Here is a 24,565-nt window from a genome sequence, read left to right on the forward strand (position 1 = left end):
GGTAATGTGACATAGATACAGCTGCTGGAGTCCAGCTCTTTCTGGCATCGAAGAACAGAGGTCAACCTTAGAGAAAGACCAGAGCCCTGCTGTAAGGTTACCAATACATGGTGGTTCTATGCTAGTCCACTCTCAGCTCAAGGGTAAAACGTGGTTATTATATCAGCATGAAATGTACCCCCAAAGGGCTTAGTCCTTAAGGGTTAAGTCGACTCTTGAAGGCTCTGAAGGCTCGGATGCATCAATGGATTTACCCATTCACAAACTTGTACTATGATGGCATTTGGGGACATAGAGCCTAGCTGGTGGAAGCAGGTCACCAGTCACTTGTCTTTTTTGAAGGACACAGTGCCTCTCTCACCTTTCTCTGTCTCTCTCCCTCTGAGGTGAGCAACTGTACTCAGTGACACCCTTCCGTATGTGTATTCTGCCTCCCATGGTCCCAACAACAATGGAGCCAGCCAACTCAGGGCTGTCCCACCAGCAGAAGCCATCGGCCTAAAGGCCATCTTGCCTCCTATCAACCATCTGGTATTTGTCACGGGATGAAAAGTCTGTAACATGAAAAATTTATACCAGAGGAGTAGGTCATCACTGTGACTATCTGAAGCCTTTGGGATTGGCTTGTGGGAAGATTTTGAAAAAGTTTTGATAAAGCCTAGAATACTGTAGGCAGAACTCTTGGGAAAGTTGCCTGGGAGCTTGGAAGACCAGGATGTGGACAGGACTGTGAAAACAGACCCTGTGCTCTCTGGGTTTCAGGCTGGAATGGGCAGGCTGCTGTGAGAAACTGAAGCCCCTCATGTTACACTCAGCCAGAGAATTCATCCATCCCCCTGGCCCTGCATCCACATCCTTCAACACTGACATTGGTCCTATACAGGCCCAGAAACTATAGAGGGCACCTCATCCCTGCTCATTCCTCTCTCTGCATCCTGGCTGCCACAGAGGTAAACATCTCCCACTACACACCCCTCTCCTCTCCATGTTCAAGCCTCAGGCCTAAACTGACATCCAAAAGCCACTGGACTGAAACTATAAGACAGAAGCAATCGGTCCTCTAGTGAATTGTCCGACCCCACCCCAGGGTCACAATTTGTCACAGTGATAGAGTCTAAGACATGTTCTGGTTCTTTCCTGGGGAGATGTACTTTGGCTATGGGCTCTGTGATGACCAGGAGCTGAGACACTAGGCCACTCCACAGGGCCAACCTTGATCAACTCAGTGGGAATAACTCTTGTAGTCTCCTGCTCCTCCTAGACATCAACACACTAACTCCACCATGGAAGAAAGCATATGTGAATGTAACTTCATGAGCCTACTCCTACCCCAACACCAGAACAACTTCCACAAACCAGACCCTTGGGGTGGACGATCAGAAGGTAGGGAAACAGGAGTCGGCACCCCCATCTCAGAACTAGAGAAACTGGCTATATGCAACATCCCTGGCATCAGCTGGGCCAAACGCTTCTCTTGGGTTGCAGTTCCTTCCTGGGGGCATTACGTAGCATTCCAGCACAAAGCATGGGAGCCCACGGTAAGCAGTCATCACCTTCCTTCCCAAGCCTAGAGCTGAGTAGTGCCAAGGTGGTCATGCCCACTCTCCCACAGTGCTCTTCCACACAGCGCCAGGCATTCTGTGCACTGCCACTACCCAGAGCACACAGTTTATTCTTCACAGCAGAGAAATGCAAAAGCAGAGGGGCTGCATCCCTTTGTCTCGCCCCCTTAAGTCTTCCCCCACATACAACTCATTTGGCTTCATTCCCTTCTTTGAATAGACCGGAAGCTTCCCTCAATAGACCGGAAGCTTCCCTCAATAGACCGGAAGCTTCCCTCTCTCCTGATGCTCCGAGGGCCACGTACCCTCTCCTTGCCTCCCTGCCACCAAGATGCAGACTGAAAAGCCAACAGACTGTTTTCTCTTTTTTAATAAGGTAACTATTTCTAAATATGGTGGCCTGGAGGTCCCATAGAAAAAAGCAAAGGATGTTAACAGTATTGGAACAGCGTATTTACAGGGTAGTAACATGCGGACAAAAGCTACAATACTGAGTATCTGACGACGCAAGTCAAACAAAGGGGTTGGGGTGGGGGGGGGCGGATGAGACCCCTCCCAGTGGAAAAGAAACCCCAGGAAACGTTAAACTGGTAAATCAATGGCGAGTTAAGGCTTAAAAAGTGTATAAAAATAACACAGTTAATATTCAAACGGACTCCAGATACAGAATATATAGATGAGTTTTGTCTAGTTTTCTTCTCTGGGGGTGATGCGGAAGGGGGCTTCTCTGGGTTCTGTACATAGTTCCTATATACACGGACACGCATGGCTTTCGGATTGGGATATGTCTTGGGGGGCTGGGGGCAGGGTCTGCTCCTGGGTCCTCCTTTGGAGGTTCCTATCCCTGCCGCAGGGCCTGGGGTCTGGGTTGGGGAGTCCTCATCTGTGGTGAGAAGGACAACCCCTCCCTGGGCACTGTACCCTTCTGGAGAAAATTCTGAAAAGGGCACTTAGTCCCAGGCCCCTCCCTCTCCATCCCCTGCCCACAGTCTGGAGTGGTGGGAGAGGTAGCCGATAGGTTTCCTGGCCAGCACCGAGGTAGACTGGGGTGGTCTTCAGGGCAGCAGGGGAGGGGCCAGGTCTCACCTGGCACGCCCCCAACTCATTCCCTGGGTTTGCCACCCAGCCGTCACTGCACCCTTTGGTCCCGCGGCTCTCCAGACCTCTCTCATTTCCATACCCTAAAGCCAGGCAGGCCTGGCAGCTGCTGTGCCCTCTGCTCATGAAGGCTAGGGCAAAGCTCAGGCAGTTTGACTGGGTGACGGGGCAGAAGGGCTCACTCCAGCTGTCCCCTGTCTCCTCCCACCTGAGGGAGGGTGTCCCCTTTGAAGTCCAGAACCCCAGGCCTCCCCTCAAGACCTGAGGTTGTGGCCAGAGAAGTTCCCGCGCTGCCCTCTGGTTCTCTGTATCCGTCTGTCCTTTTAATTTCTCGTTCTTAGCAGCACCAACATTCTGGCCAATAAATATCCTTTTCGTTATTTCCAAAACAAACTTAAAAACAAGAAACAGTGAAGCAAGTGAGGGAGGGGAAACAAAAAAAAAACCCAACAGACAGGTTCAAAGTGCTCTGAGATCGTCTTTGGATGCCACCAGAACAGTCCAGAATCTTGCAGTTGGTCTGGCTGCCTAGGAGCCGGACCAGGCAGGGCTTCTGTGGACCAAGCTTTCTGGCAGGTTGGGAAGGTCGTGAGAGAGCTTGGTGGTTCCTGGAGGCCCCAGCGGGAGTTAGGCTGGGTGCTGTCTGGGTCTGTGTCTGCCAAGTGGGCGGGGCGCCGCCGGTGGCTCAGATCAGAGAGATTCGCACCGGGATGCCGGGGGACTCGGTCCTCTGGGGTGAGTGATGGCTCACCAGGTGTTCCACCACTGTGTGTTTGGACATGTGCTTCATCAGGTAGGTCTCCTGTGGGCAGAAGGGATATACAGAAACCATAACGACAGAGACTACAGTTCCCAGAGCGGCCACTAGAGGGAAGCCCACTGCAGCCACAGCCTTGGCACTCAGGTGGACCTTGGAATGGGTTCTAGGGGTTCTATTGATGTTGGAGTGATGCTTTGCTTTGCTGGGGTCCAGTCCTACAGTGGTGGCTGGAGGGGTGGGACAAGGCTGACAGGGAACTAGGCTCACCCTCAACAGTTTCCACCCAAGCCCTGCAATCCCCAGCTCTGCCTGACATTGCCATCCTAAAACCACGTGTTCCCCATGGGGTTGAGGCAGGGGCCTGGCAGGAGTTGAGTTCTACCGTTTCTTACCATTGGGCAAGTCATGTCCCCCAACCTGCTCCCAAGCCTCCGTTCCCTCCTCTGTAAGTAGGAGCTGTACCTAGAGCCCTTAGTTTCAGTGAGGGCTACGGGGACATTCCTTCTCAGTCTCAACAGTTTATTTCAGTTGGAAGCAGGAGTCCTGGCCACTGTAAACCTCCAGGAGACCCTCTCTGGAGGTAAAGCCACACCTGAGTCATCCTGTTCCCCACTGGCTCTAAGTCTATCCTGAGGCATCATCACTGGATTGGTGAGGTGACCTGGGCTGTCTGCATGCCCACATCCTCCACCGGCACTGGCCAGGAGCAAGGTAACATACCCTGTCCCTGGCTGCCACTCAAGATGGGCCACCAGGCAGAGGTTGAGAGAGAGCCTTATAGATGTGTTAAAGTGCTCCATAAGCCAGAGGAAGCAGTCAGCCACAGCCAAGACAGAAACCAGTCTCCAGTAAGGACAAAGCAAGGAGAGAGGGGCGAGGGGGGCTGTGCCCTGAAAGACACTGTCACGGGTGTGGTGGTTTGAATAGGAATAGCCCCTACAGACTCATGTGTGTGAATGCTTGACCCACTGGGAGTGGCGTTATTAGGAGGTGTGGCCTTGTTGGAGGAAGTGTGTCACTGTGGGGGCGGGCTTTGAGGTCTCCTGTGCTCAAGCTACACCCAGTGTGGCACACAGTCTCCTTCTGCTGTCTGCAGATCAAAATGTAGAACTGTCAGCTCCTTCTCCAGCACCCCGTCTATACCTGCGTGCCATCGTGTTTTCCGACATGACAATAATGGACTAAACCTCTGAACTGTAAGCCAGCCCCAGTTAAATGTTGTCCTTTGTAATTGTTGCTGTGGTCATGGTGTCCCTTTACAGCAATACAGCCCTAACTAAGACACAGGATAATATAGGAATCTTAGTTGGGTCTTGCTCTTTTTTTAAAAAACATCTATAAATAAAAACATGGTATTTGGGAGACAAATGAATATGTCCATGTTGTCTGGGTACTGGGCAATGGGCCTTTGAATAAGGGGTTATAAAGATACCATGGGATGTTTTTAAAAGGAGCCTCGGCCCTTAGAGACACAAAGCTTTTACAAACAATAGGCTGTTTGGATTTTGCTTCGAGTGCAGAAGCTGGACGGAAACCTCTATATCCAGGAGCCAAAACAAACCCTTCCTCTTCTAAATCAATTGTTTGAGGTCTTTTGCTACTGCCACAGAAAGGTATTATGTATCCCTTCCTCCAAAGACCTCATTTGGATTCTCCCCAACTTTGTCTCCTTGGACTCTTTACTGTCTCTCAAAACTGTAGGCTCAACTAGAAAAAGGGCTGCATCCCTCCTGTGGACATACCCAGTGTCAGGACACATTTCTAGTGATCTCATCTTGGAGAAGGGAGGCTGCTACTAGCACCCGGTGGGTAGATATAGAAGTTGTTTAACATCTTACCAGACACAAGGAAGTGTCCAGCCCTAGAGAGGCATCCTGCTCAGGTTCCCTGGGGCTAGATCCGAGCAGTCAGTTCTGCTTTGAAACAGTACCCACTGCCTGCCAGTAGAAGCTTATCTGTGATTTGTATTTAATCCCTGCTTCTATTGGTAGTCCCTAACGTCCTTATCTGACCTGTGTCTCCTGTCTCCTTAGTGCCTGCTCAGTGGTCAGTGGACACTGAAGAATGTGTCACTGGCTCGCTGATACGCTTCTGTTAGCCAGTAGCCGTGTAAGTAGTGACTCCATAGTGGGAGACTGATACTCGTGAACACTCTTGGCTATGGTGGCCTATAACCAGAACAGTCAAAGGATTAGAACCGTGCCCATAACTGAGTTACCTGAGTACCCAAGGCTCTCCTTTGGAGGATTTTCCCACCCAGAAACTATCTCGGGTCCCCTTTCCCTGAAGGATAGGTGGCTCTGGCTACGGTACTGTGCCCCCTGCTGGACTTGGGAGGTATTGCAGCTGTCCCAAGTAGGAAGCTTGGGCTAAGACACTCCTGGGCTAAGAAGAGAACCCTAGGCCCACAACTCAGCTTCTAGGCTCTGGAACTTGGTGCCAGGCAGCAGGACTCACCGAGGTGTAGGCCCGCCCGCACATGCTGCAGCAGTAGGCCTTGGCGTGCTTGATGGCATGGGCGGAGAGGTGGATCTGGAGGGAGGCGGAGTCTGAGTAGGCCCGGTAGCAGTTGGGACATTTGTAGGGTTTGTCCTTATTGTGCTGGCGCTGGTGAGACTGAAAAAAAGAGCGAGGCAAAGGGTTGTGAGGCGCTGACTCTACACCCCACATCCCACCCGTTTCTTGGGCCCCTGGACGGGTGGGCTGCGGCTGGGAGTGGGGGTGGGGTGGGGCACTCACCTGGAGGTTGGAGAGCTGAGTGAAAGCCTTTTCGCAGCCAGGATGCGGGCACTTGTAGGGTCTGTCGCCTGTGTGGATTCTGCAAGAGCAGGCCCAGTAAGGGAGTTACCCCTGCCACACCCCACAGCAGTTCCCAGCAGCGCCCAGAGCCACAGCTAGACCTCAGCTGCCAAGTACCTCTCTCTCCCCAGCCCCCACTCAACTCACTTTCTCTGGTGGTCGACGAAGGCCCCAAACAAGAGCTAGGGCCTACGAAGGCCACCAGCATCCTTCTCTGGACTCTGCCGCTGGTCTGAACACAGTTTCCCACTCCCCCAAATCCCTGTGACATCCTACAGTCTCTGTTTTCTTGGCTCCCTCCATGAGAGGGAGATTGCTCTGGGTTTTACCCACTGCCATCTCCCCAGAGTCTGACGTAAGCTGACTAGACAGCTGGGAACTACAGACAGAGAAGGCTCCTTGTCTCTAAAGTTAGCTACTGACAGCAGAAATAAGATTCATAGAAGACTCAGGCTCTTGCCCGAGGTGTTGCTTGAGTGTTGGTTGGCTGACTAACATGTGGTCCTCCAGGGACTTAGGTTCTTTCATAAGGGATGCATCAAACATCTGATCAGCAAACTACCCGCTCTGGCCTCCGGCCATCCAACTGTGCCAACTGTCCAGCTTCCTCCGTGGGTCCTCAGCCCCAGTAGCCTCCTGACTTCAGCTATGATGCCATCCCTTGTTGTGTCCTTGCTCAGCAACCCCCACTATGTCCCTGTTTGTCTGGGATAAGGTTCCCAGCCCTTACCCTAGCATTCAGGGCCCGTTCACATTCTGCCTTAGTTTCTGAGACCTCCTCTCTGTCCCTGCTTTCTGTATTACATCCCCTCCCCTGGCCCGCATACAGACTCGAGCCTTGGGAAGGCCTCTGCCCTCTGCTGGTAAGTGGGGCCTTTCAACACTCCCAGATAGCCCCTCACCATACCTCTTTCATGGGCATGTCCACATGCACTGGCCTTGTTACAGCGAAGTCATAAAAGGGACCCTCTTGGGCCAAGGTCTGCCCTTACCAGTGATTTGTCCCTGTATGAGACAGCCAGCTCAGGGCTACTTCAGAAAGAGATTCAAGAAGGGTAGCCATTGGACAAAGGACTGGACTGCCTGTTCTCACTACCTACAAAGGCCTCAGTTTCCAGTCCTGAATGTCAGGCCACGCCCATCACCAGGATCCTGCTCCTAGCATCTTCCTGCTGCCAGGGCTTCCAGCCTTGGCAAGATAGGATGCTCTGTCTGAGCTTGGGCAGTCCTTCTTCAAACACAAGAAAAGCCAGCGGAAACCAGTGTGCTGCCTGCTCCCGAGCCCCAGATCCCAGCCCCATGTGGGGACCTCAAAACCAGACCTGCTCTTACCTAACACCTGCCCCTCCACACAACCCTCGCAATGCAGACCCAGACACCCCTCCCTTCCTCCTGACACCCCCTCCAGACATCCCCTCCCTTCCTCCTGAAACCCGGGCCACATGAGCCACACTCCCACTACCTCCTGTCTCTCTGAATCCCAAGTCCTCATGTCTAAAAGAGGGATAACAATGAAGATCGTGGGTACAAAAGATTCCATCTAAGACTGTTCAGAAACCACTGTTGCAGGGTTAGGGGCCGACCCTCCACCATGAGAACTGCAGACGTCAAACCTAGGTCGTTATACTTGGCAGAAGTATCTTTACCAGCCGTGCCATCTCACCAACCTCCTTTTAAAGATTTATTTATTTAATGTATGTGAGTACACTGTTGCTCCCTTCAGACACAGCAGAAGAGGACATCAGATCCCATTACAGATGGTTGTGAGCCACCAAGTGGTTGCTGGGAATGAAACTCAGGATCTCTGAAAGAGCAGTCAGTGCTCTTAACCACTGAGCCATCTCTCCAGCCCAGTTTTGTTTTTAAGGAGGGTCTCGCTCTAGCCTGGGCTGGCCTAAAATTCAAAGCACTCTTCCTGCCTCAGCCTTCTGTATGCTGGGATTTCAGAATTGAGCCCCCATACTCCAGCATTTCCCACTACTGAGTGGCTTTAACTACCTAGTATTTCATAATTGAAGGTAGATGTAGTGAAAGTCAATACTCAGGGTTCTCTCTCCTTTCACATTCTCTCCTGTGGAGAAACACACTCACCCCATACAAAGACTTCAGGGGCCCTTCCTGTGTTAAAGCACTGTGTGTTGGGCACACAGGGGCCCTTTGGTACTGAATAGCTGTTCTTAATATTGTAATTACTGTCAACAGACTTAAGAAAAACCAAATGACACAGTTACAGTTCCCCACTGTATTTATGTATGTGTGTGTGTGTGTGTAGGATTAAGGTTATACAAACACACACACACACACACACCCCACATCACACAGCCTGGGAGAGAAAAGCAAAAGCAAGCATGGTTTGCATCCTGTATATGCAGACAGACACAGGTAGTGTCACCATGTCTGGCAGTAGCCTCCACAAACTCTGAACGCTCTCCTGTACTTGACTGAATCCCTCCTGAAGCAACTTCATCCGGGTCTCACACCCCAGTACTTGTAGGCATGTGGTACCTTTCACCTGTGTATCTCTTTGTCACAATTGCATAAGACACGTGCTGTGAGCCTACCGTGCATGAACAGACCACAGTGGAGAGTGTCCTGCTCCAAGCTGAGACATGCTTGTGGTATGCACCATTAGCTAAGATGATCTTCCCTAAGTCTGGACTTGTGGGTACAGTTTGGGGGTCATCCTCTCTTTACATGTGCCTTCCTTTCAAATACAAGTACTGGGAGGCACTAAATCGGATCACCCCAACAGTAGTCTGGAGGACAGCATCTTCGGCTCTCGGGGCCAGCCTGGCCCACCTCCTGCTAATGCTGTGTCTTTCTGAATACCCAGTACAGCTTCTGCTTAGGATTCACCCCTGTATACCCTTCATGCCAGTAACATTGGGAAGATGTGTGTGATTTATCAAAGGGGAGGAAGACAGGACATGGTCTCTGTAGAATGGAACAGGTTGATTCCTTGATTCAGAGGATGCTGGGGGTCCTGGGGCTTGGGAACATGGTAAACTGTTAGCCACTGGGTGAGGACACAGTAGCTTAATTGTAGCCAGTGCCCTGTGACTTACAATTTTCTTCTGAATGTTGACAGACTCCTTTATGCTGTTTTTGCTTCCTGCCTATTACAACGTTGAAACATACAAATGAGGAAAGGAGAGAGAGAAAAACAAAACAAACAAACAAACAAAACTCCCAGAAACAGAAGCAATTCCCCCATGTCTGGGAACATTCTGGCAAAACAGTCCCCTTCAAAGGGACTGAATAGTTCCTCCTGCCCAACCTAAGAGCTGGAATTCAAGTGTGACCTCCCATAACCGTTCTTACATATGCTCAGACAAAGGCTACTTATGAACAACAGAATTCCTAACCATTATTACTGCTTGCTACTGTGCCTATTTTCTCTTAATTCTAAAACATGATTTATTAAGTATGTATATGTGTATCTGTGTGTCTGTGTGTATATCTGTGTGTCTCTGTGTGTGTCTGTGTGGGAATATGTATATGTTTACTGCTTGCTACTGTGTCTTTTTTTTTTTAATTTAAAAACAGGATTTATTTTATTAAGCCTGTATGTGTCTATGTGTGTGTGTGTGTGTCTGTGTCTATGTCTGTGTGTCTGTGTGTATGTGTGTCTCTGTGTGTGTCTGTGTGTATATCTCTGTGTGTCTGTGTGTATGTCTGTGTGTATGTCTGTGTGTATGTCTGTGTGTATGTCTGTGTCTGTGTGTGTGTGTCTCTGTGTGTATCTGTGTGTATGTCTGTGTGTGTGTGTGTGTCTGTGTGGGAATATGTGCATGCCAGTGCAGGTGCCCACAGAGGCCAGAGGAACTGTGTCCTCTCGGAGCTGGACTTACGGTCAGTTGTGGGCCTGTGGATTGTGGTGAGGACCACACTTAAGTCTTCCAGAGGAGCTGCACGAGCCTGTAACACTGAGCCCCAGCTGTGTCTGCTTTTCCCTAATGCTAACTGAGAGCTCGAGAGCTCGATGGCGTTTCTCAGGTCCAGACCTTTAGTTCAGAATAATAAACTTTTCCAGATCCTTCTGTATATAAACACTCATAGAGTTTCCAGATGGTCACTGGACAGTACCAACAATTGGAAAAGAGGATGCTCAGAGGGAGGGGGCTATCTGATCCCCTCCCTGTTTTCAGTTAGTCAGACATAAAATTACAAATGTCCTATGAAGTCTGCAGCCTCAGAAATGAGCAAATCCCCAAACAAGAAGCTCAGTGCTCATGGGTTCATTTCATACATATATAAATAGCTAATGTACATAGAGCTTTTGTGCCCATTCTGCTTGTAGTCTTGAGTCAGGGTCTTATATAACCCAGACTTCCAATTTCCTATGTAGCTGGGGGTGACCTTGAACTTCTGACTCTCAAGCCTCCAGCTCCCAAGTGCTGGGATTATAAGCACAACATCATACATGGCTTGTTCTTCCAAAACAGTTTATTGCATTTATGTATTTATTTTGGGTATGTATGTGTACAAGCATGCATGCTCACATGCCCTAATATCAAAGTGCACACAGAGATCAGAAGACAAATTTCAGGAGTCAGTTATCTCCTTCTGCCATGGGAATTCCAGATCTATGGAACTGGAATAATGTGGGTCATCAGGTTTGGCTGCAAGCGCCCTTTCCCACTGAGCCATCTCTCCAGTCCACAGCATGCCTTTTAAGATGGACCAAAGATGCTAATGTACAGAGACTGTCCCTGAAAATGTCAACAAAACATATCTTAGCTGGGCATAGGGACACATTCCTGTAATCCCGGTGCCCAGAAGACAGAAGCAAGGGGTTCTCTGTGAGTCTGGGAGCAGCCTGCCCTACAGAGCAAGTTCCAGACCACCCAAAGGTACATAGTGAGACCCTGTTTCAAATAAACAAAACCATGCTGTTACATGTCTCCAGGGTTGTGGAGACGGCCCAGAGGATAAGAGTGTTTGCTGGATAAACATGAGAACCTGAGTTTGAATCCCCAGCATCCACATGAAAGCTGGACATGGCTAAACACATATACTCATAATCCCAGTGTGGGAGGTAGGGGCAGAGACAGGAGGAATGCTGGGCCTGGCTGAACGCCAGCCTGACCCCAAGCTCAGCCAGAGACTTTATTTCAAGGAGTAAGACTGCCAATGATAGGAGAGGACCAGATCTCTTCCTCTGGCCTCTGCATTTGTGCTTGTGTGTACATATCTACATATATATGTGGACATGTGTATCCATGTATATGGATACACCGGATACATACATCACCCACCTACCCACTCATCCACCCACCCACGCACACACACATGCAGCTTAGAGGTAGATGCATGCCCAAGGCCTTGGGTTTGAGCCCCTGAACCACAGACACACAAAAATTCTTTCTAGATATAAAATACCATTCTCAATTAGCTATATGGGATCAACTGAAGGCCTCTGAAGGTGAACCAAGCTTACGGTGTACATCATGTTCTTAGTACAAAGAGCAGCACAGGAGAGGCCTTACCAGTGGACTCTACGCTCCCTTCTGACCTTGCTGACTGGGCAGAATCATGCAGACCTATCAAAAGGTCTCTGGGCCCTCACATTTGCCTTAAGGTTTCTGCCCTGAGCAGCAGGTCAGAAACTTCCAGAGTCTTCCTGATGAATGGAGCCTGAGAGAGGTCTGTGACAGATCTTGGTTCCTTGTGCCTCGGAACCTGGGCTTCAAATGTGGTATCAGCCTGAGAAGAGATGCTGTCCTGCTCTCGACAAGGACAGCATAGCCCAGTGGACTGACAGACAGAGTCAGAAGACAAGAGAGCATCACCGAGGAAAATGAAGCTAATCTCACTGTGTTAATATTTCATTGTTTAAAGAGCCCAAGAGAACCACCCTCTACTTGGTCTGTCTCCGACCCTTCATTTAGGAAGCTATATTTAACAAAATAGAATGAAACAGTCTCCAAATAGCTGGCCTGTTCCATTTAACCCTTCAGATCCACAGAGGAGAGGGGCCACAGAAACTTCACATCCTTACATACTAGTATATTACCAAGGAAAATTTAAAATCACATCTCTCTGAGAAATGACACACGTGACTGGCCTCGTCTACAAAACCACACAGAACAAGTGGAGCTTCAGTGAGAACGTCTCTCTGCCTGGGTGACACCCCCTCCCCCTTCACCATCATTAGCTCTGTGAGTAGGCTCCAAAGGAGTCCACTCTCCTTCCTAACATGATACAACTATCTAAATCAAATTTGTAACTGTGACCATGGCAGAAATGTCACATTTAAAGACAAATCTCATGTAATTAGGCATGACAAGCCTGATAGGACAGAGCCTCCTTCGAGAGCGAGGCCACCACGGCCGTACATGTTCCACAGGCTGTGGAGGCAAAGCCTTAGGTAAAAAAAAAGAAATGTTGATTGGGTTTGTTCTGTCTTTGAAACAGGATCTCATGCAGCCCAGGCTGGCTTTGAACTTCTATGTAACTGAAGCTAGCCTTGAAATCCCAGTCTGCCTACCTCTGCCACTTGTGCCTTATTGCCCCTTCCTAAAGACAAAGAAAACAGAACAAGAAAACAGCCCAAGAGTCTTGACACAGGGAGCCTTGGTCTCCAAAAGGGGGGTATCCCTGCTATCCTACAATCTGGCAGAGGTGAAATCAGTTAGTTCATAGTTCATTGATTCCTAGTAATATTTTTTAAAAATTCACACATACACAATGATTAAATTCGGCCCCGGGGACTCGGCAGAATCTCCTGAGAGCATTTGTACCGAATGCTGTAACTCTCCAAACCATGCGCCCAGCAGCTCCTTGCTTACTCGTTGATACCATGTCTCACCTGCTTATGCACATCAGGCCGGCCAATTGTTTTTACAAATCAAGGCATGACTACATCAGAGAATTGCTGAAACACATGTCCACAGTCAAATCTGTGTCTGGGGAGGCGCAGAGACGGGAATCAGGCTGACGGCCTTCCCTGGGCCACGCTGTCCATGTATTCTTACCATCCCTCACAGCAGAGCAACAGACAAGGCAAACCATCGACACCCTGGGATAAGGGCTGGGAAGCCCACAGTGACAGATGAGCATCTAGCAACACTGTGACCAGGCAGAGTGTTAGCAGCCACACACTATAAAACTAGCTACTAGGGAGGCAGAGGGAAGATGGCAGGTTCTTCATCATCATCATCATCATCATCATCATCATCAAACAAGTCCTTGATTTAAAGGGCGGGGGGGAGGGGGGAGAAAATTTAAAAGGTATGGGATGTAGTTCCGTGGCAGGCAACTTGCTTAGCACACAAGGCTCTAGGTTTAATCCCTGATCCAAAAACATCACCACAATGAAAATTTGCCAAGGCTGGGGATATAGCTCAGTGGTAGAACTCTTGTCTAGCACACGTGAGACCATAGGTTTGATTCCCAACACCATAGGACAAGTGATTTTAAAAGTTAACACTCACAGTAAAATATGTTTTCACATATAGCTTCAGTCCATTACTGGGGGGTGGCGGGGGGACTTTAGCTCTCAGTGGTTACAGACTCTACAATCAAACAGTCCTTTTCCCTGTTAACACCGATAAACAGGCGACCTACTTCCAGACACGACAGTCACATGAGGAGCAAGCTGCACTTCTCCCTCTCTGAACGCGTGGAACACACTGACTCCGACCTTCCGAACCAACCGTTGTCTGTTTTAAACTCTGCTCGTTGTACGTAGGGAGCCAGTCTTTCCAGCGTCTCCCTGCTCTCCCTTCCACACACTGCCATTTCCTTAAATCCCCTTCGGCACACTCAGCTAGGCTCTGCACTGCACCAGGCAGAGATTTTTGTCTGGTTTGTTCCTAGAATTCCGTCTGGCACAGCACAGAGGCTGAGTAAATGTCTGTTAAATGGATGAATCATGTTCGCTGTCCAAACTAGGTCTATCTAGTCCACAAATACTTAACAAACGCCTAAACACTCATACGTGTTGCCGCCCACGGGGGATAGAGACAGAAAGACAGGTCACCAAGCCCTTGCTTTCCAAGGCTCCCAAAATATTGAGGGAGACAGAAAAACTCACAGGCAAGTATGAGACAGCCTACTCTGGATTCAAATGAGACAAGTGGTCCTTGGATGCTCAGGACCTGAGGGCACAGAGAAGCCATATTCCCGCTATGCTGAAGGAAGTGGGACCAAGAGGCGCAGAAGAGGCAGCCAGGATGTCTCAAGTAAAGCACACTGTTAAGTGCAAAGACCTGGAGATGAGAAGGGCCATGAGAGAGCAGAGCTTAGTGAAGCTGAAGGGCTACATCCAGCATGGTACCCTCAGTGAAGGGCTTCACTAGCATGGTGCCCTCAGTGAAGGGCTTCACTAGCATGGTGCCCTCAGTGAAGGGCTACATCCAGCATGGTGCCCTCAGTGAAGGGCTTCACTAGCATGGTGCCCTCAGTGAAGGGCTACATCCAGCATGGTGCCCTCAGTGAAGGGCTACATCCAGCATGGTGCCCTCAGTGAAGGGCTACATCCAGTGTGGCCCAAATGCTTATCAGAGGACTCTGGTCTCAACCCTGGGAGCAACAGACATCTGAGAGTCCCTTCCCATCTTTGCAACTGTTCTAGCACTGAGGTGCTGAGCTCCAGGGGCCACAGCAGAGGGAGGGAGAGGGACACCCACCTGGTGTGCTGCTGGAGGTGGGAGAGCTGCCGGAAGGACTTGTCACAGTAGGAGCAGTGGTACGGCTTGACACCCAGGTGGATGCGCAGGTGCTGGGCCAGGTAGGAGGCGTTGGCAAAGGACTTGGAGCAGTGTGGGCACTTGTGGGGCTTGGCCTCGGTGTGCGACTTGGAGTGGATCTGCATCTCAGACTTGGTGAAAAAGGTGAGCGGGCATACCTTACACCTGCAGGCAAGAGGCAGCTTCAGGCCTGGGAAGATCCCCATCCACATCAGGATGTCCCCAGGGAGACCTCCTCTCTAAAGGGCAGGTCTCCAGGGAGAGCTTCTCTGCATGGGGCAGATTCTACTTATAGAGTCCAGAGGACAAAGGCCCTGCTTGAGAGAGACAGGGGCAAGTTCCAGCACAGGCACCTTCTAGTCTGGAGGGAGCTCTGACAACTGGGAATAGCTGTCTGGGGGACATACATACAGTCACAGGAGAAACAGGCAAGCTCTTGCCTATGGCCACACCCGTGGCCCTGGGAGAGGGGGTTCTCACAGGCTAAGTCACTGTGACCTGGCAGTACGTTAGAATCTTCTGGGACCTTTGGACAAGTACAGGTGTCTACCTCCCCACGTCCACTCAACTAACTCAGACTTGTGGAGGTCTAGCCCTGGTGGTAGCATTTTGTGAAATGGCCCAGGTGACCCTCATGGGCCAAGGAGGACCAGGACTCTTAGCACCCCAGGGTGCTGCCTGCCCTGGACCACCTTTGATGGTATTAAATTCTTTTCCTCTCCTCCTTCTTCCTGACACACTGGTGTGAGTCTGCCCTGCTCCTTAAATCTTAGCCCCGACTCTCACCCCTGGGGCCACATGTTCCAGCTCTGTGCACACCTCCACCACAACCTCACCCAGAACCCATACAAAGAGATACCCACCTGTATGTCTTGCCCTCCTTTGCGGTCTCACCGGAGGCCAGGATGGGGTAGGGGACAACAAGGACAGGGGGACCCCCTGGGTTCTCTGCCTTGATCTTTTTGCGGCCGCGTTCAGACTTGGGGGGGCCAAGCAGGCCGTGGCCCTGGATTGTCTTGATGGAGTCCAGGAGGGGGGGGCTGGTGATCCCTGAGATGAGGGTGGGGGATGAGGCAATGAGGCGGCTCTGGCTGGTGGTGGTGGGTGTGGACGGGGTACTGGTGCCGGTGCCAGTGCCTGGGGTTGACTCAGATGCACTCACAGCAGGGGTCCGAGAGGAAAGCCCCAGACCTAGGAAGACACACACATGGGGATCAGTCCGGTTAGGAATTAGTCACAAGCCACCCAACTCGGTGACTGACAGGCCCTCTTACCTTCCTCTTGCCTTCCTGAGCTATTCCTAATCCCAAATTATTACTCAGAGGTAACTAAAGGACAGCTTACACACATGTAAAATGCTGTAGATAAGTGAAAGCCTGGGCTAAGTTATATTAAAAGTCGGCGTCAGGGCTGATGGTGCCGGACAAGCACAAGGCCTCGGGTTTGTACAAGCACCACAGAAACCGAGAAGCACTTTGGAAATAAGTCCACCCACAGAAAAAGTCCCAGGCACGCAGACGCTCGCTCGCCACCGTGTTATTTATAATAGCAAGACTTCAGAGACAACTGAATTATGCAAATTCGGGAAGGGTTAAGCAAACAGTGGTCAGTCTTTTCTCCCGAACTTCCCATTATCTTTGTTTCAAAAGGCTGTGTATGTAAGACCAGGAAAAATGAACAGGCGGTGTGCATACGTGTGGTGGTGGTAGTGGGGGCAAATGACAGGTGATGTGCACACATGTGGTGGGGGGGGCGGGGCACGTTTTAAAAGTAGCTGTTTAACTTTTTTCTGGTTATATTACAATAAAGTTTAAAAAAGAAAGAACCTCCCCCCCAATTTTGTAATGTCTGTTTTTATTTATTTACTTCTTTTACCTTATCTTTGCTTTTTCACACAGGGTCCTGTGTAGCCCAGGCTGGCCTGGTCTTTAAGTCCTAAACCTCTTTCCTCTACCTCCCACATGATCACTGTGCTCAGCCAAAAGTTATTCTTTTAGAAATGAAGGCAGGAGCAGCGTAATGGCTGCCTGCAATACAGTAACTGAGAGCCGAGGTAGAGGAAAGCCAGTTCCAGACCTGCCTAGACTACACAGTGAGGCCCGTCAGGAAGGAAGGGAGGGGCTACACATACTTATGATAGCATTTATAGATAAATGCTCTTATAGTAGATAAAATATGATCCTAGTATTTATTATCTGGCTCAATTTATTTATATCTCTCTATATTTTTAACTACGCCAAAATCTGTGCATAGCAAACAAGAGAAGATGCAGAGTGGGTGTGAGCCCGGTACGTGCCTCACACCGGCAGTAGGGATGTACACTTCCGGAGTCCACTGAGGACAGTTTGACAGTAACTATTAAAAGCCTGAATGCGCATAACTTTCAGCCAGGCAGTTGATTGACTCTACTTCTAGAAATCACCACAAAGAAACGATCACCCTTGAGCACAAAGATCTCCACGCAGGGCCTTTCCACACAAAACTGTGATTCCCCACAGTGATAAAGTGCCTGTCTTCAGCATGCGCTATGGACATGGATATGGGGCTGTACGGCCGCCACAACAGGTGAGCTGGAACACAAGGAACAGAGAGGAACGCCAGGCTGTGCAAGCCCAAGAGGGCCACCTACCCTAGAAAGCACACGCCAGTGACACACACGGCCATGCCTGCCGCGCGTGAGCCAGGATGGAGTTAGACCCCGATGCTCCAGCCGGTTCACACAGCCCTCTTCACTGACGGAGGGGCAAGGTTTGGTAATGGGGGATTTTTCATATTTTGTTTGTCTACTTCAAAATTATTTGAATCTTTTACTTGATGAATTCACTTATCTTTCTTAACATCTGTGATCAGAAGATAAAATAAAATTATAGAGAATTATAAATTTTAGGCAAGGCTAATTTTTTTGTTTTTGTTTTTGTTTTTACTCCTTCTAGGTTCTCTGAAATTTCTAAATTTTCAATTATGACTATGTTGTTACTTTTACAATAGATGTGCAATAAAGATGACTGAGGAAGAATGTCCGAATAGGGGTTGCAGAGAGGATGAAGACAAAAAAAAGAAAAACCACAAACCAAGTTAAATCGTGGATATGGCCCTGCCACAAACACAGCAAATGCACCCATATTAAAGAATAAACAAAAGATATGGAAAAGGAAAAAATGCACCAAAAGAGTCTCTAAGATTCCGGGGTAAGGGAAAAAAAGATTCTGGGTTAGGCACTCGGGATTATGAATAATTTTTTTCTTAGTTCCTCCTTTTCCCAATTTTCCTTTAATATGCATATATTGCTTTTTTAATATTACTTTTACAATGAAAAAATAAATTTAATAAAATCATAATAACGGGAGATGTGCAGAGTACAGCTGGGGCCTGGGGAGGCTCACAGGGCCCACAATTTTCGGGCATCTCTAAGAAGGGGGAGAAAGGCACTTGGCTGGTGGCAGAGGCTGGGAACTGAGGGAGCAGACCCAGCTGTGGGGTAGAGCACAGTGCCTTACGCCTTGCTTTTCTCATCTGCTGAATGGAGACAGCAAGCTGGAAGGCATCAAGATGCTGGTTCCGTACCAAAAACTGTCCTTCAACCCAACACTCCCACCGCCCATCACCAGGCTGCTGAGAGGAAGGACTGTTACCAAGTGCACACAGGTGCTAACTGGAGTCGCTGCCACAAGAGCATCCCTGGTCCTCCCCCACCAAACAACCTGGCCTCTGGCCTTCTACACACTGCCCCCTCTGCCAGGGCCATCCATCCTTCGGCTCCACCACTCCTAGTCTGCCTTGAGCCTTTCCTTTTTCTTCTCCACGGAAGCAGGAAGCAGTCTTTTGTCTCCTACATCTGTTCACATTTCTGGAGGTTCTGAGTCCTCTAGTTAGTACTTTAGAAGCCCCGGGGCTATGGCTAGCATCACTAGCCTCTCTGCCAAGCTTCCCCTACACCCCCAGCCCTGCCCACCCTGTTCTCAAACAGTCAAGCCCCACCCTCACCAAGTCCTACCTGGACTAGATCCTGCCCCAACATTCTTAACAGACCTTGCTAGCCCCGCCCACTCCCCAGGCCCCACCCACTCTCCGTACCACCTCCAGCCCCGCCCACTCAGGTTACCAGTGACAGTGCTGGTGGCCGGCCTCGCGTGCAGCGCCACGTCCGGCTGCGGCACGGACTGCGGGTGCAGCCCCGGCACCTGCTGCAGCTTGGGCAGCGACATGACCGCCTGGCTGCTCTCGGCGGGCGCGGGGGGCACTAGCAGCGGCTGCTGTGATGAGGCTGAGGTGGGAGGCAGGTGAGGCGGCCGGATCTTCTCGGCCATCAGCTGCTCTTTGATCTTGTTAATCAGGACCAGGTTGTCCAGCTGCGGAAGGGAGAGGAGACAAGTTGGAATGGATGGGCCGCACCCCAGGGCCCTCTCCCTTGCAAGCTACAGCCCAAGCCCCAGGCAAAGCATAGTAGCTCTCACTCGGAAGGCAGTGGGAGCTCGCATCTTCAGTCTTACCTGGCTGGGCATGGTTGGAGGAGGGGGCCAGAAGTATGGGTTGTTAAATCGAGGTTCGGCCATCCTGCAGGAAGGGAGAGCACCTGTCACTATCAGGTATGAGATCTCTTTACCCTTTGAGACCCAAATTCCTCAGCCAAGAAGGCCTCCCACTAAGCCCAGAGACCCACATTCCCAGGCTGAAAAGTCAGGAATTCAGTGTCTCCCTGGGTGGACCTCAAGGGGCAAAGGTCACATTCAGACCAGAGTGCTCCCAGGGTGGGGGTGGGGGTGGGGGTGGACATGCTTCCAGGCCAGTTTCCATCCCCTAGGTTTCAGAGCCAACCCAGCAGCATTCTACATAGAACCCTCCCCGACCCAGAGACAACCTGGAGAGCCCAGGGAACACCTTTGTTAATAGCCACAGAGCAGAAGCAACTGACAACCCACCCTGGATCCTTGCCCTTCTGCCTTCTCCCTTAGGGAAGCTATCCTCAACAGAAAACATGAGATGGGCCGTAGATATGGCCTCTCTGAAGGGTGGCGGTAGAAGAATTTACACAGCCCCAAATAAGCACTTCCCTTGTCTCAAAAATTACACTCTGGAAAGTACCGGCACGGACAGGTGTAACATTTAACCTGCAAAGGTGGGGTGTCAGGGTGCAGTGCTTAAGGGAAAAGGCTGGGGAGACCAGGGGTTGATATAATGTGACCAGGGCACCCGGCGGTCCCCACTGCTGGCAAGTTTGGCAGCCTGTGAGCTGGAGAGACTTTTCAACCAGGGCAATACGAAAGCCAGGCCCTCAAAACTATCTGTGTCCTTCTTCTTGGCCAAGGGGATGGGGACTGGGGAGTAGGGTGGGGAGGTTGGGTTTTCTGTGGTTCAGTTTTCTGTGGTCAGTCAAGAAGTGATTTGCAGGGACTGGATACACACGGGTGTTCCCTTCCTCAGTGCTTCCTATCCATGTTGACAAAGTAGTCTTTCAGAAATCACTTCTGATTGCAAACCCTACCTGGTATTACAACTTTAGATCACAAAGAAATGCCTGCAACCTGGGTTGCTCCAAGGAGCTTGGCAAGTCCTTCCTGGAACCTTGGCCGAGTCTGAGGACAGCTGCCCCTCTACTCTAAGTGTTTTTCAGAAAGAGCTTTTATATGGATCTCCTTTGGTGATCTTTGCTTGATAAGGGGCACAAATGACACCCCTCCCTAGCTCTTCTTATAGGTGAAGAGGCTGGGGCCCTAAGGTGCTAGGTTAAGCCTGGAAGTCAGATTCCTCAAGCTGCTTCCCGGGCGGGCCATCGGCCTTGTCAATTTCAGTCCTCAGTAGAAAGGAGGCCAGCAGCTGCTCTAAGTGTAAAAGTCCTATGCCTCACTCCCAGCCTGGGTGGAGTCTGGTCTCACCCCCTAGGTTTGAGCAGAGGGCTGGGGACAAGGGGTAACCAGGATAATTCCCATCCTGTCAGCCTTCTGGCCCCACAGGCATAGGAGGTCCTTCTCTCTGCCCATCAAAATCCATGTTGGCCTCTTACAGACAAAAAGCATATTCTGCCTGCCCATTTCCCTGACTGCCCCAGGACCATGTCCCTGACTGTCTCAGGCCCATGTCCCTGACTGCCCCAGGCCTTTTGGATTTCTCTCCCAGAAAACAAAACAAACAAAAAAAACCAAAAACCCCTCCAAGCAAGACTCCCGTGAGGAGGCTGCAGGTTACAAGCACCCACCCTTGTACCAGGCACACTGGCACCTAGAACAGGAGCTCTCACCATGCCCACTTTTAGAAGTGAGGAAACAAAGATCAGAGAGGCAGATGACTGGCTCAAGATTACACAGCAAGTGAGTGTACTACTGAGACTCCACTACCCTCAGCCTGACTCCAAGACCAGTGCATTAGCCCCTGAACTGTTCAGGGAGAGGACAGAGAGCCTTCTGGCTGTAGGCTTGTGGGTGTGTCCTGCCTTAGGGTGACATGGTTGTAACCCCATGAGTGGACACAAGGTAGAGATGGGGGGAGGGGAGACTGAGGAGCTAACCTACAGTAGCTTGGGAATGGGTCCACCTGTCTAGTGCATCCTGATACCCCCGGCCTCCAGGACAGGAGTCCATCAGTGTGAACTTCGGGAAGGAATGAACAGAGAATAGGATTCCAAATTCTCTGACGGGCAAGCACTCCTGCTTTCTAGCTGCTCAGTGTACAAAGTGCCCTCTGTGGAGAGATCTTCAAAAGCTCACGAGGATGACAAGCAGGGACAACGTTCTGTCATCATTTCATGGAGGAACCCATCAGTCATTAGAAAGGACACCTGCTCCAGGCTGCAAGGACTGGTACCAGCAGCCTTGGAAACAGTCCCCAGAGCTGTTTTCTGCATCAGTTAGATGGGGTGAGACAGGCTGCCCTGCTCCAGGGCTCTGCCCACTGCACTAGACTGCTTTCCAGACAGTTCTGGGGAGGTTATTCTCCACTCCTCCACTCCTCTAGGGAGCCGAGGGCTTGCCCAGGTCCCATTGCTGGAATAAAATATATGCTACCATTTATCATTTACCACCAAGTAGCCAGGGATAGCCCCTGCCTTAGCTACACAGCCAAGCACATAGGGGGAGGCTTTGCCAGGGCATTACACAGCCCCTTCCTGGTCCTTCTCTGCTCTTCTCCAGCTAGGGGTCTGTCAATGACCTGGGCCCTGGTATCCACCTACTGTGTGCCAGATGCAGGGGACAGGACAGGGCCACTGCCTGGTACTCACTGGCAATCTGGCATGTGGATAAGACCTGCCCTGAGGAAGGGCGTGATGTGGAGGGAGGCAAGGACAGACAGAGGAGGAGGAGGGTACAGCGACGTGGAAGACGAGTACCTTCCCAGTACTACAGCAGCATGGGACACTGAGGTCAGCCTTAGGGCCTTGAATGCCAAGATGAAACAGGACAAATGTCAGTGGTAGGAAGGAAGGTAACGAGGAGCATGCTGGACCAAGGGAGCAACGTGGCAGAGGGGACGCACTGGCAGTCAGCTGGGGCCTTCAGCGCTGGGCAGAGACAGGGAGGGGGGCAGGCAGCCACACACCTTGACCCTCTCCCTTACAATCCACCTACCACTGCCATTGGTTTTTCTTGTTCTAAAAGGTAAAGAAAGTGGATGACGGACATTATCTCCTGGAGCTGTTTCACAAACTCTGGGCCAGACCAGGGACCAGCAAAAGGACTAGTCGGATGTGCCTGCCTCCCGAAGCAGCCAACAGAGGGACTCATAAGAGCTCCTACCTCTGAGGCCTTCTACATACCACCAGGCCACTCACTTCAGAGCCACCTGGCCCCATGAGAGGTCCCTGTGCACCTGCGGCTGCTTGCCTTCTTGATCTCTTTCAGTTTCCCACCCAGCCTCCCACACTGGGCTCCTCAGAATTGGGCAGGACCCCCATTCCCTAGCAGCTTAGCACCAGTGGCCTATCTACCCAGGAGCTGTAAGTACCAACCAACCTGAGCCTCCACCTAGAGGTTAGGCCCAGCTCCCTGCTTCTCCTGTCCTTTCACAGACTATCTCAAAGCTGCTTTGCATCAGTCTGCCTCTGCTGGCCTTGACTTTCTCCCGTGGCAAGCCCCTCCCCCAGTGACCCACCTCTGAGCAAGTCATAGACACACAGTGACCCTCCCACCTCAGACCAGTCCCAGATGAGATGGGTTGAGAGGTTATTTCCAGACACTCTCTAATCCACTCATGCCTCCCCAGCAGTCTGGCCTTGAGCGCTTCCTCCAGCCAGGAAACAGCAGGCTCTGGTTCTAATCCTGATTCTACCTCACGGAATGTGTGACCTTGGGCAAGTCTCTTGCTCAACTTCCAAGTAAGGGAATAAGCTGCCCTAGATGCTGGCCTAGGTGATCCAAGAGGTGATCCGAGGAGGACTCAGGGGGACGTGAGGCCTGCCCGGAGTCTCAGAGAGTGAGTGGGACTCAACCAGAAGATGGGGCAGGCATTCGGGTAGAGGTAATGGTGTCTGCAAAGGCCTGTATGCAAGCAATGCACCGGTGTGGTGCCCAGGATGTAGAGGCTCTCAGAGAGACTGGCAAACAGATGAACCTGGACAGTCAGCCAGAGCCTGGCTCAGAGGCTGACCCCGAGCTCTTAGGCCCAGAGTCCAGGTGTCTGCAGCAGTAGGTAAAGGGAGAGATGTGTGGTGTGTAAGGCCTGTCCGTTACAGCAGGTTAAAAAGAGAGGCCAGAGTGGGCGCCAGGGGAATTCCCAATTAGATGTATGAGTCTAGGACTGAGCCTAGGCCCAGTGGGAATGACCCAAGGGGCCTGGCTACTCTGGAGAGCATGTGGCCAGGGAACTATACAGCTGTCCCCACAGTGTGGCCCAGATCTCTGGACATTGACAGAGACAAACACAGTTAACACAACATGCAGACAGCACCAAACCCAGACACGGGACAGACACAGACCTGTGGCCGCAAGCACAGACCCATGGGGACAGGAAGCCAAAGCCACCAACACTAAGAGGGCAAGCATACCTCCCCCATGACACCCTCAGAAGACAGCAGTGAGGGGCACTTGGGACTCTTATGGACACAATGTCTTGATCCCCAGAGAACAAACCCCTCATTAACAGACCCGCAGCCTGGAATCACAGGTTCCTTACCTAGAGGGTCCTTTCCCACTTGGTGAACTTCTACTCATCCTTCAAGACCCAGCTCAAGTGTTCCCTCTTCTACGGAGCTTTCCCTGAACCCCCAGTCAGTCACTTCCTCTGTGTTCCCAACGGCACCTTGTATATGGGAATAACAATAACAATAACAATAAAATGGCAGCTACCGTTGATTTAAACATCAATGTGCTGAGCATATTATGATTCGAGTTATTGACTCTTCCCAGTGACTTTGTGGAATGAGCACTTGACAGAAGTACAGCTCATAGACGTCAATCAACTTGCTCGGTCACACAGCAAGTGAGTGAGGGAGCGAGGGTGCCATCCAGCCCTGGCCCAGCCCTAAAGGGACATATGCACTCTGGTGTGGTTCTTACACAGTGGTTAGGAGAATCTATAAGCTCTTCCCAGGTAGGCTGGTATCTGGCATCTCACCTGGGCCAGCATCTTACCCAAGGTGACCACCTACAATAGGTTGAGAACTGTGGCAGGATATTTACAGTCATTACTGCAACAATAGACCCATGGTACAGATGAAGAAACTG

The 24,565-nt window shown here is 50.8% G+C and overlaps 1 protein-coding gene across 1 annotated transcript; it reads right to left on the reverse strand.

Moving 5' to 3' along the window:
• Window positions 1-1,914: 1,914 nt before the first annotated feature.
• On the reverse strand, window positions 1,915-24,241 carry Znf362 (zinc finger protein 362). The gene is made up of 8 exons (XM_028759800.1): window positions 24,015-24,241; window positions 19,403-19,466; window positions 19,015-19,261; window positions 15,776-16,103; window positions 14,853-15,077; window positions 6,160-6,238; window positions 5,878-6,036; window positions 1,915-3,462 (listed from the first exon to the last, which is right to left on the reverse strand). The coding sequence occupies exons 1-8, from the start codon at window positions 24,050-24,052 to the stop codon at window positions 3,346-3,348; spliced, it is 1,257 nt and encodes a 418-aa protein (XP_028615633.1). The 5' UTR covers window positions 24,053-24,241; the 3' UTR covers window positions 1,915-3,345.
• Window positions 24,242-24,565: the final 324 nt, after the last annotated feature.

Source organism: Grammomys surdaster, unplaced genomic scaffold (assembly GCF_004785775.1).
Source record: "Grammomys surdaster isolate TR1022 unplaced genomic scaffold, NIH_TR_1.0 126313, whole genome shotgun sequence".
NCBI lineage: Eukaryota > Metazoa > Chordata > Mammalia > Rodentia > Muridae > Grammomys > Grammomys surdaster.

Bases quoted from the DNA above. Each gene is read 5' to 3' on its own strand.
- Znf362 (XM_028759800.1), bottom strand. From the start codon at position 24,052: ATGAGTAGAAGTTCACCAAGTGGGAAAGGACCCTCTAG. The intron at 15,078-15,775 runs GTGGGTATCTCT...TCTTGCCTGCAG, and splicing joins AAGGAGGGCAAGACATACAG to GTGTAAGGTATGCCCGCTCA. The intron at 6,037-6,159 runs GTGAGTGCCCCA...TCTTTTTTTCAG, and splicing joins CTCAGCTCTCCAACCTCCAG to TCTCACCAGCGCCAGCACAA.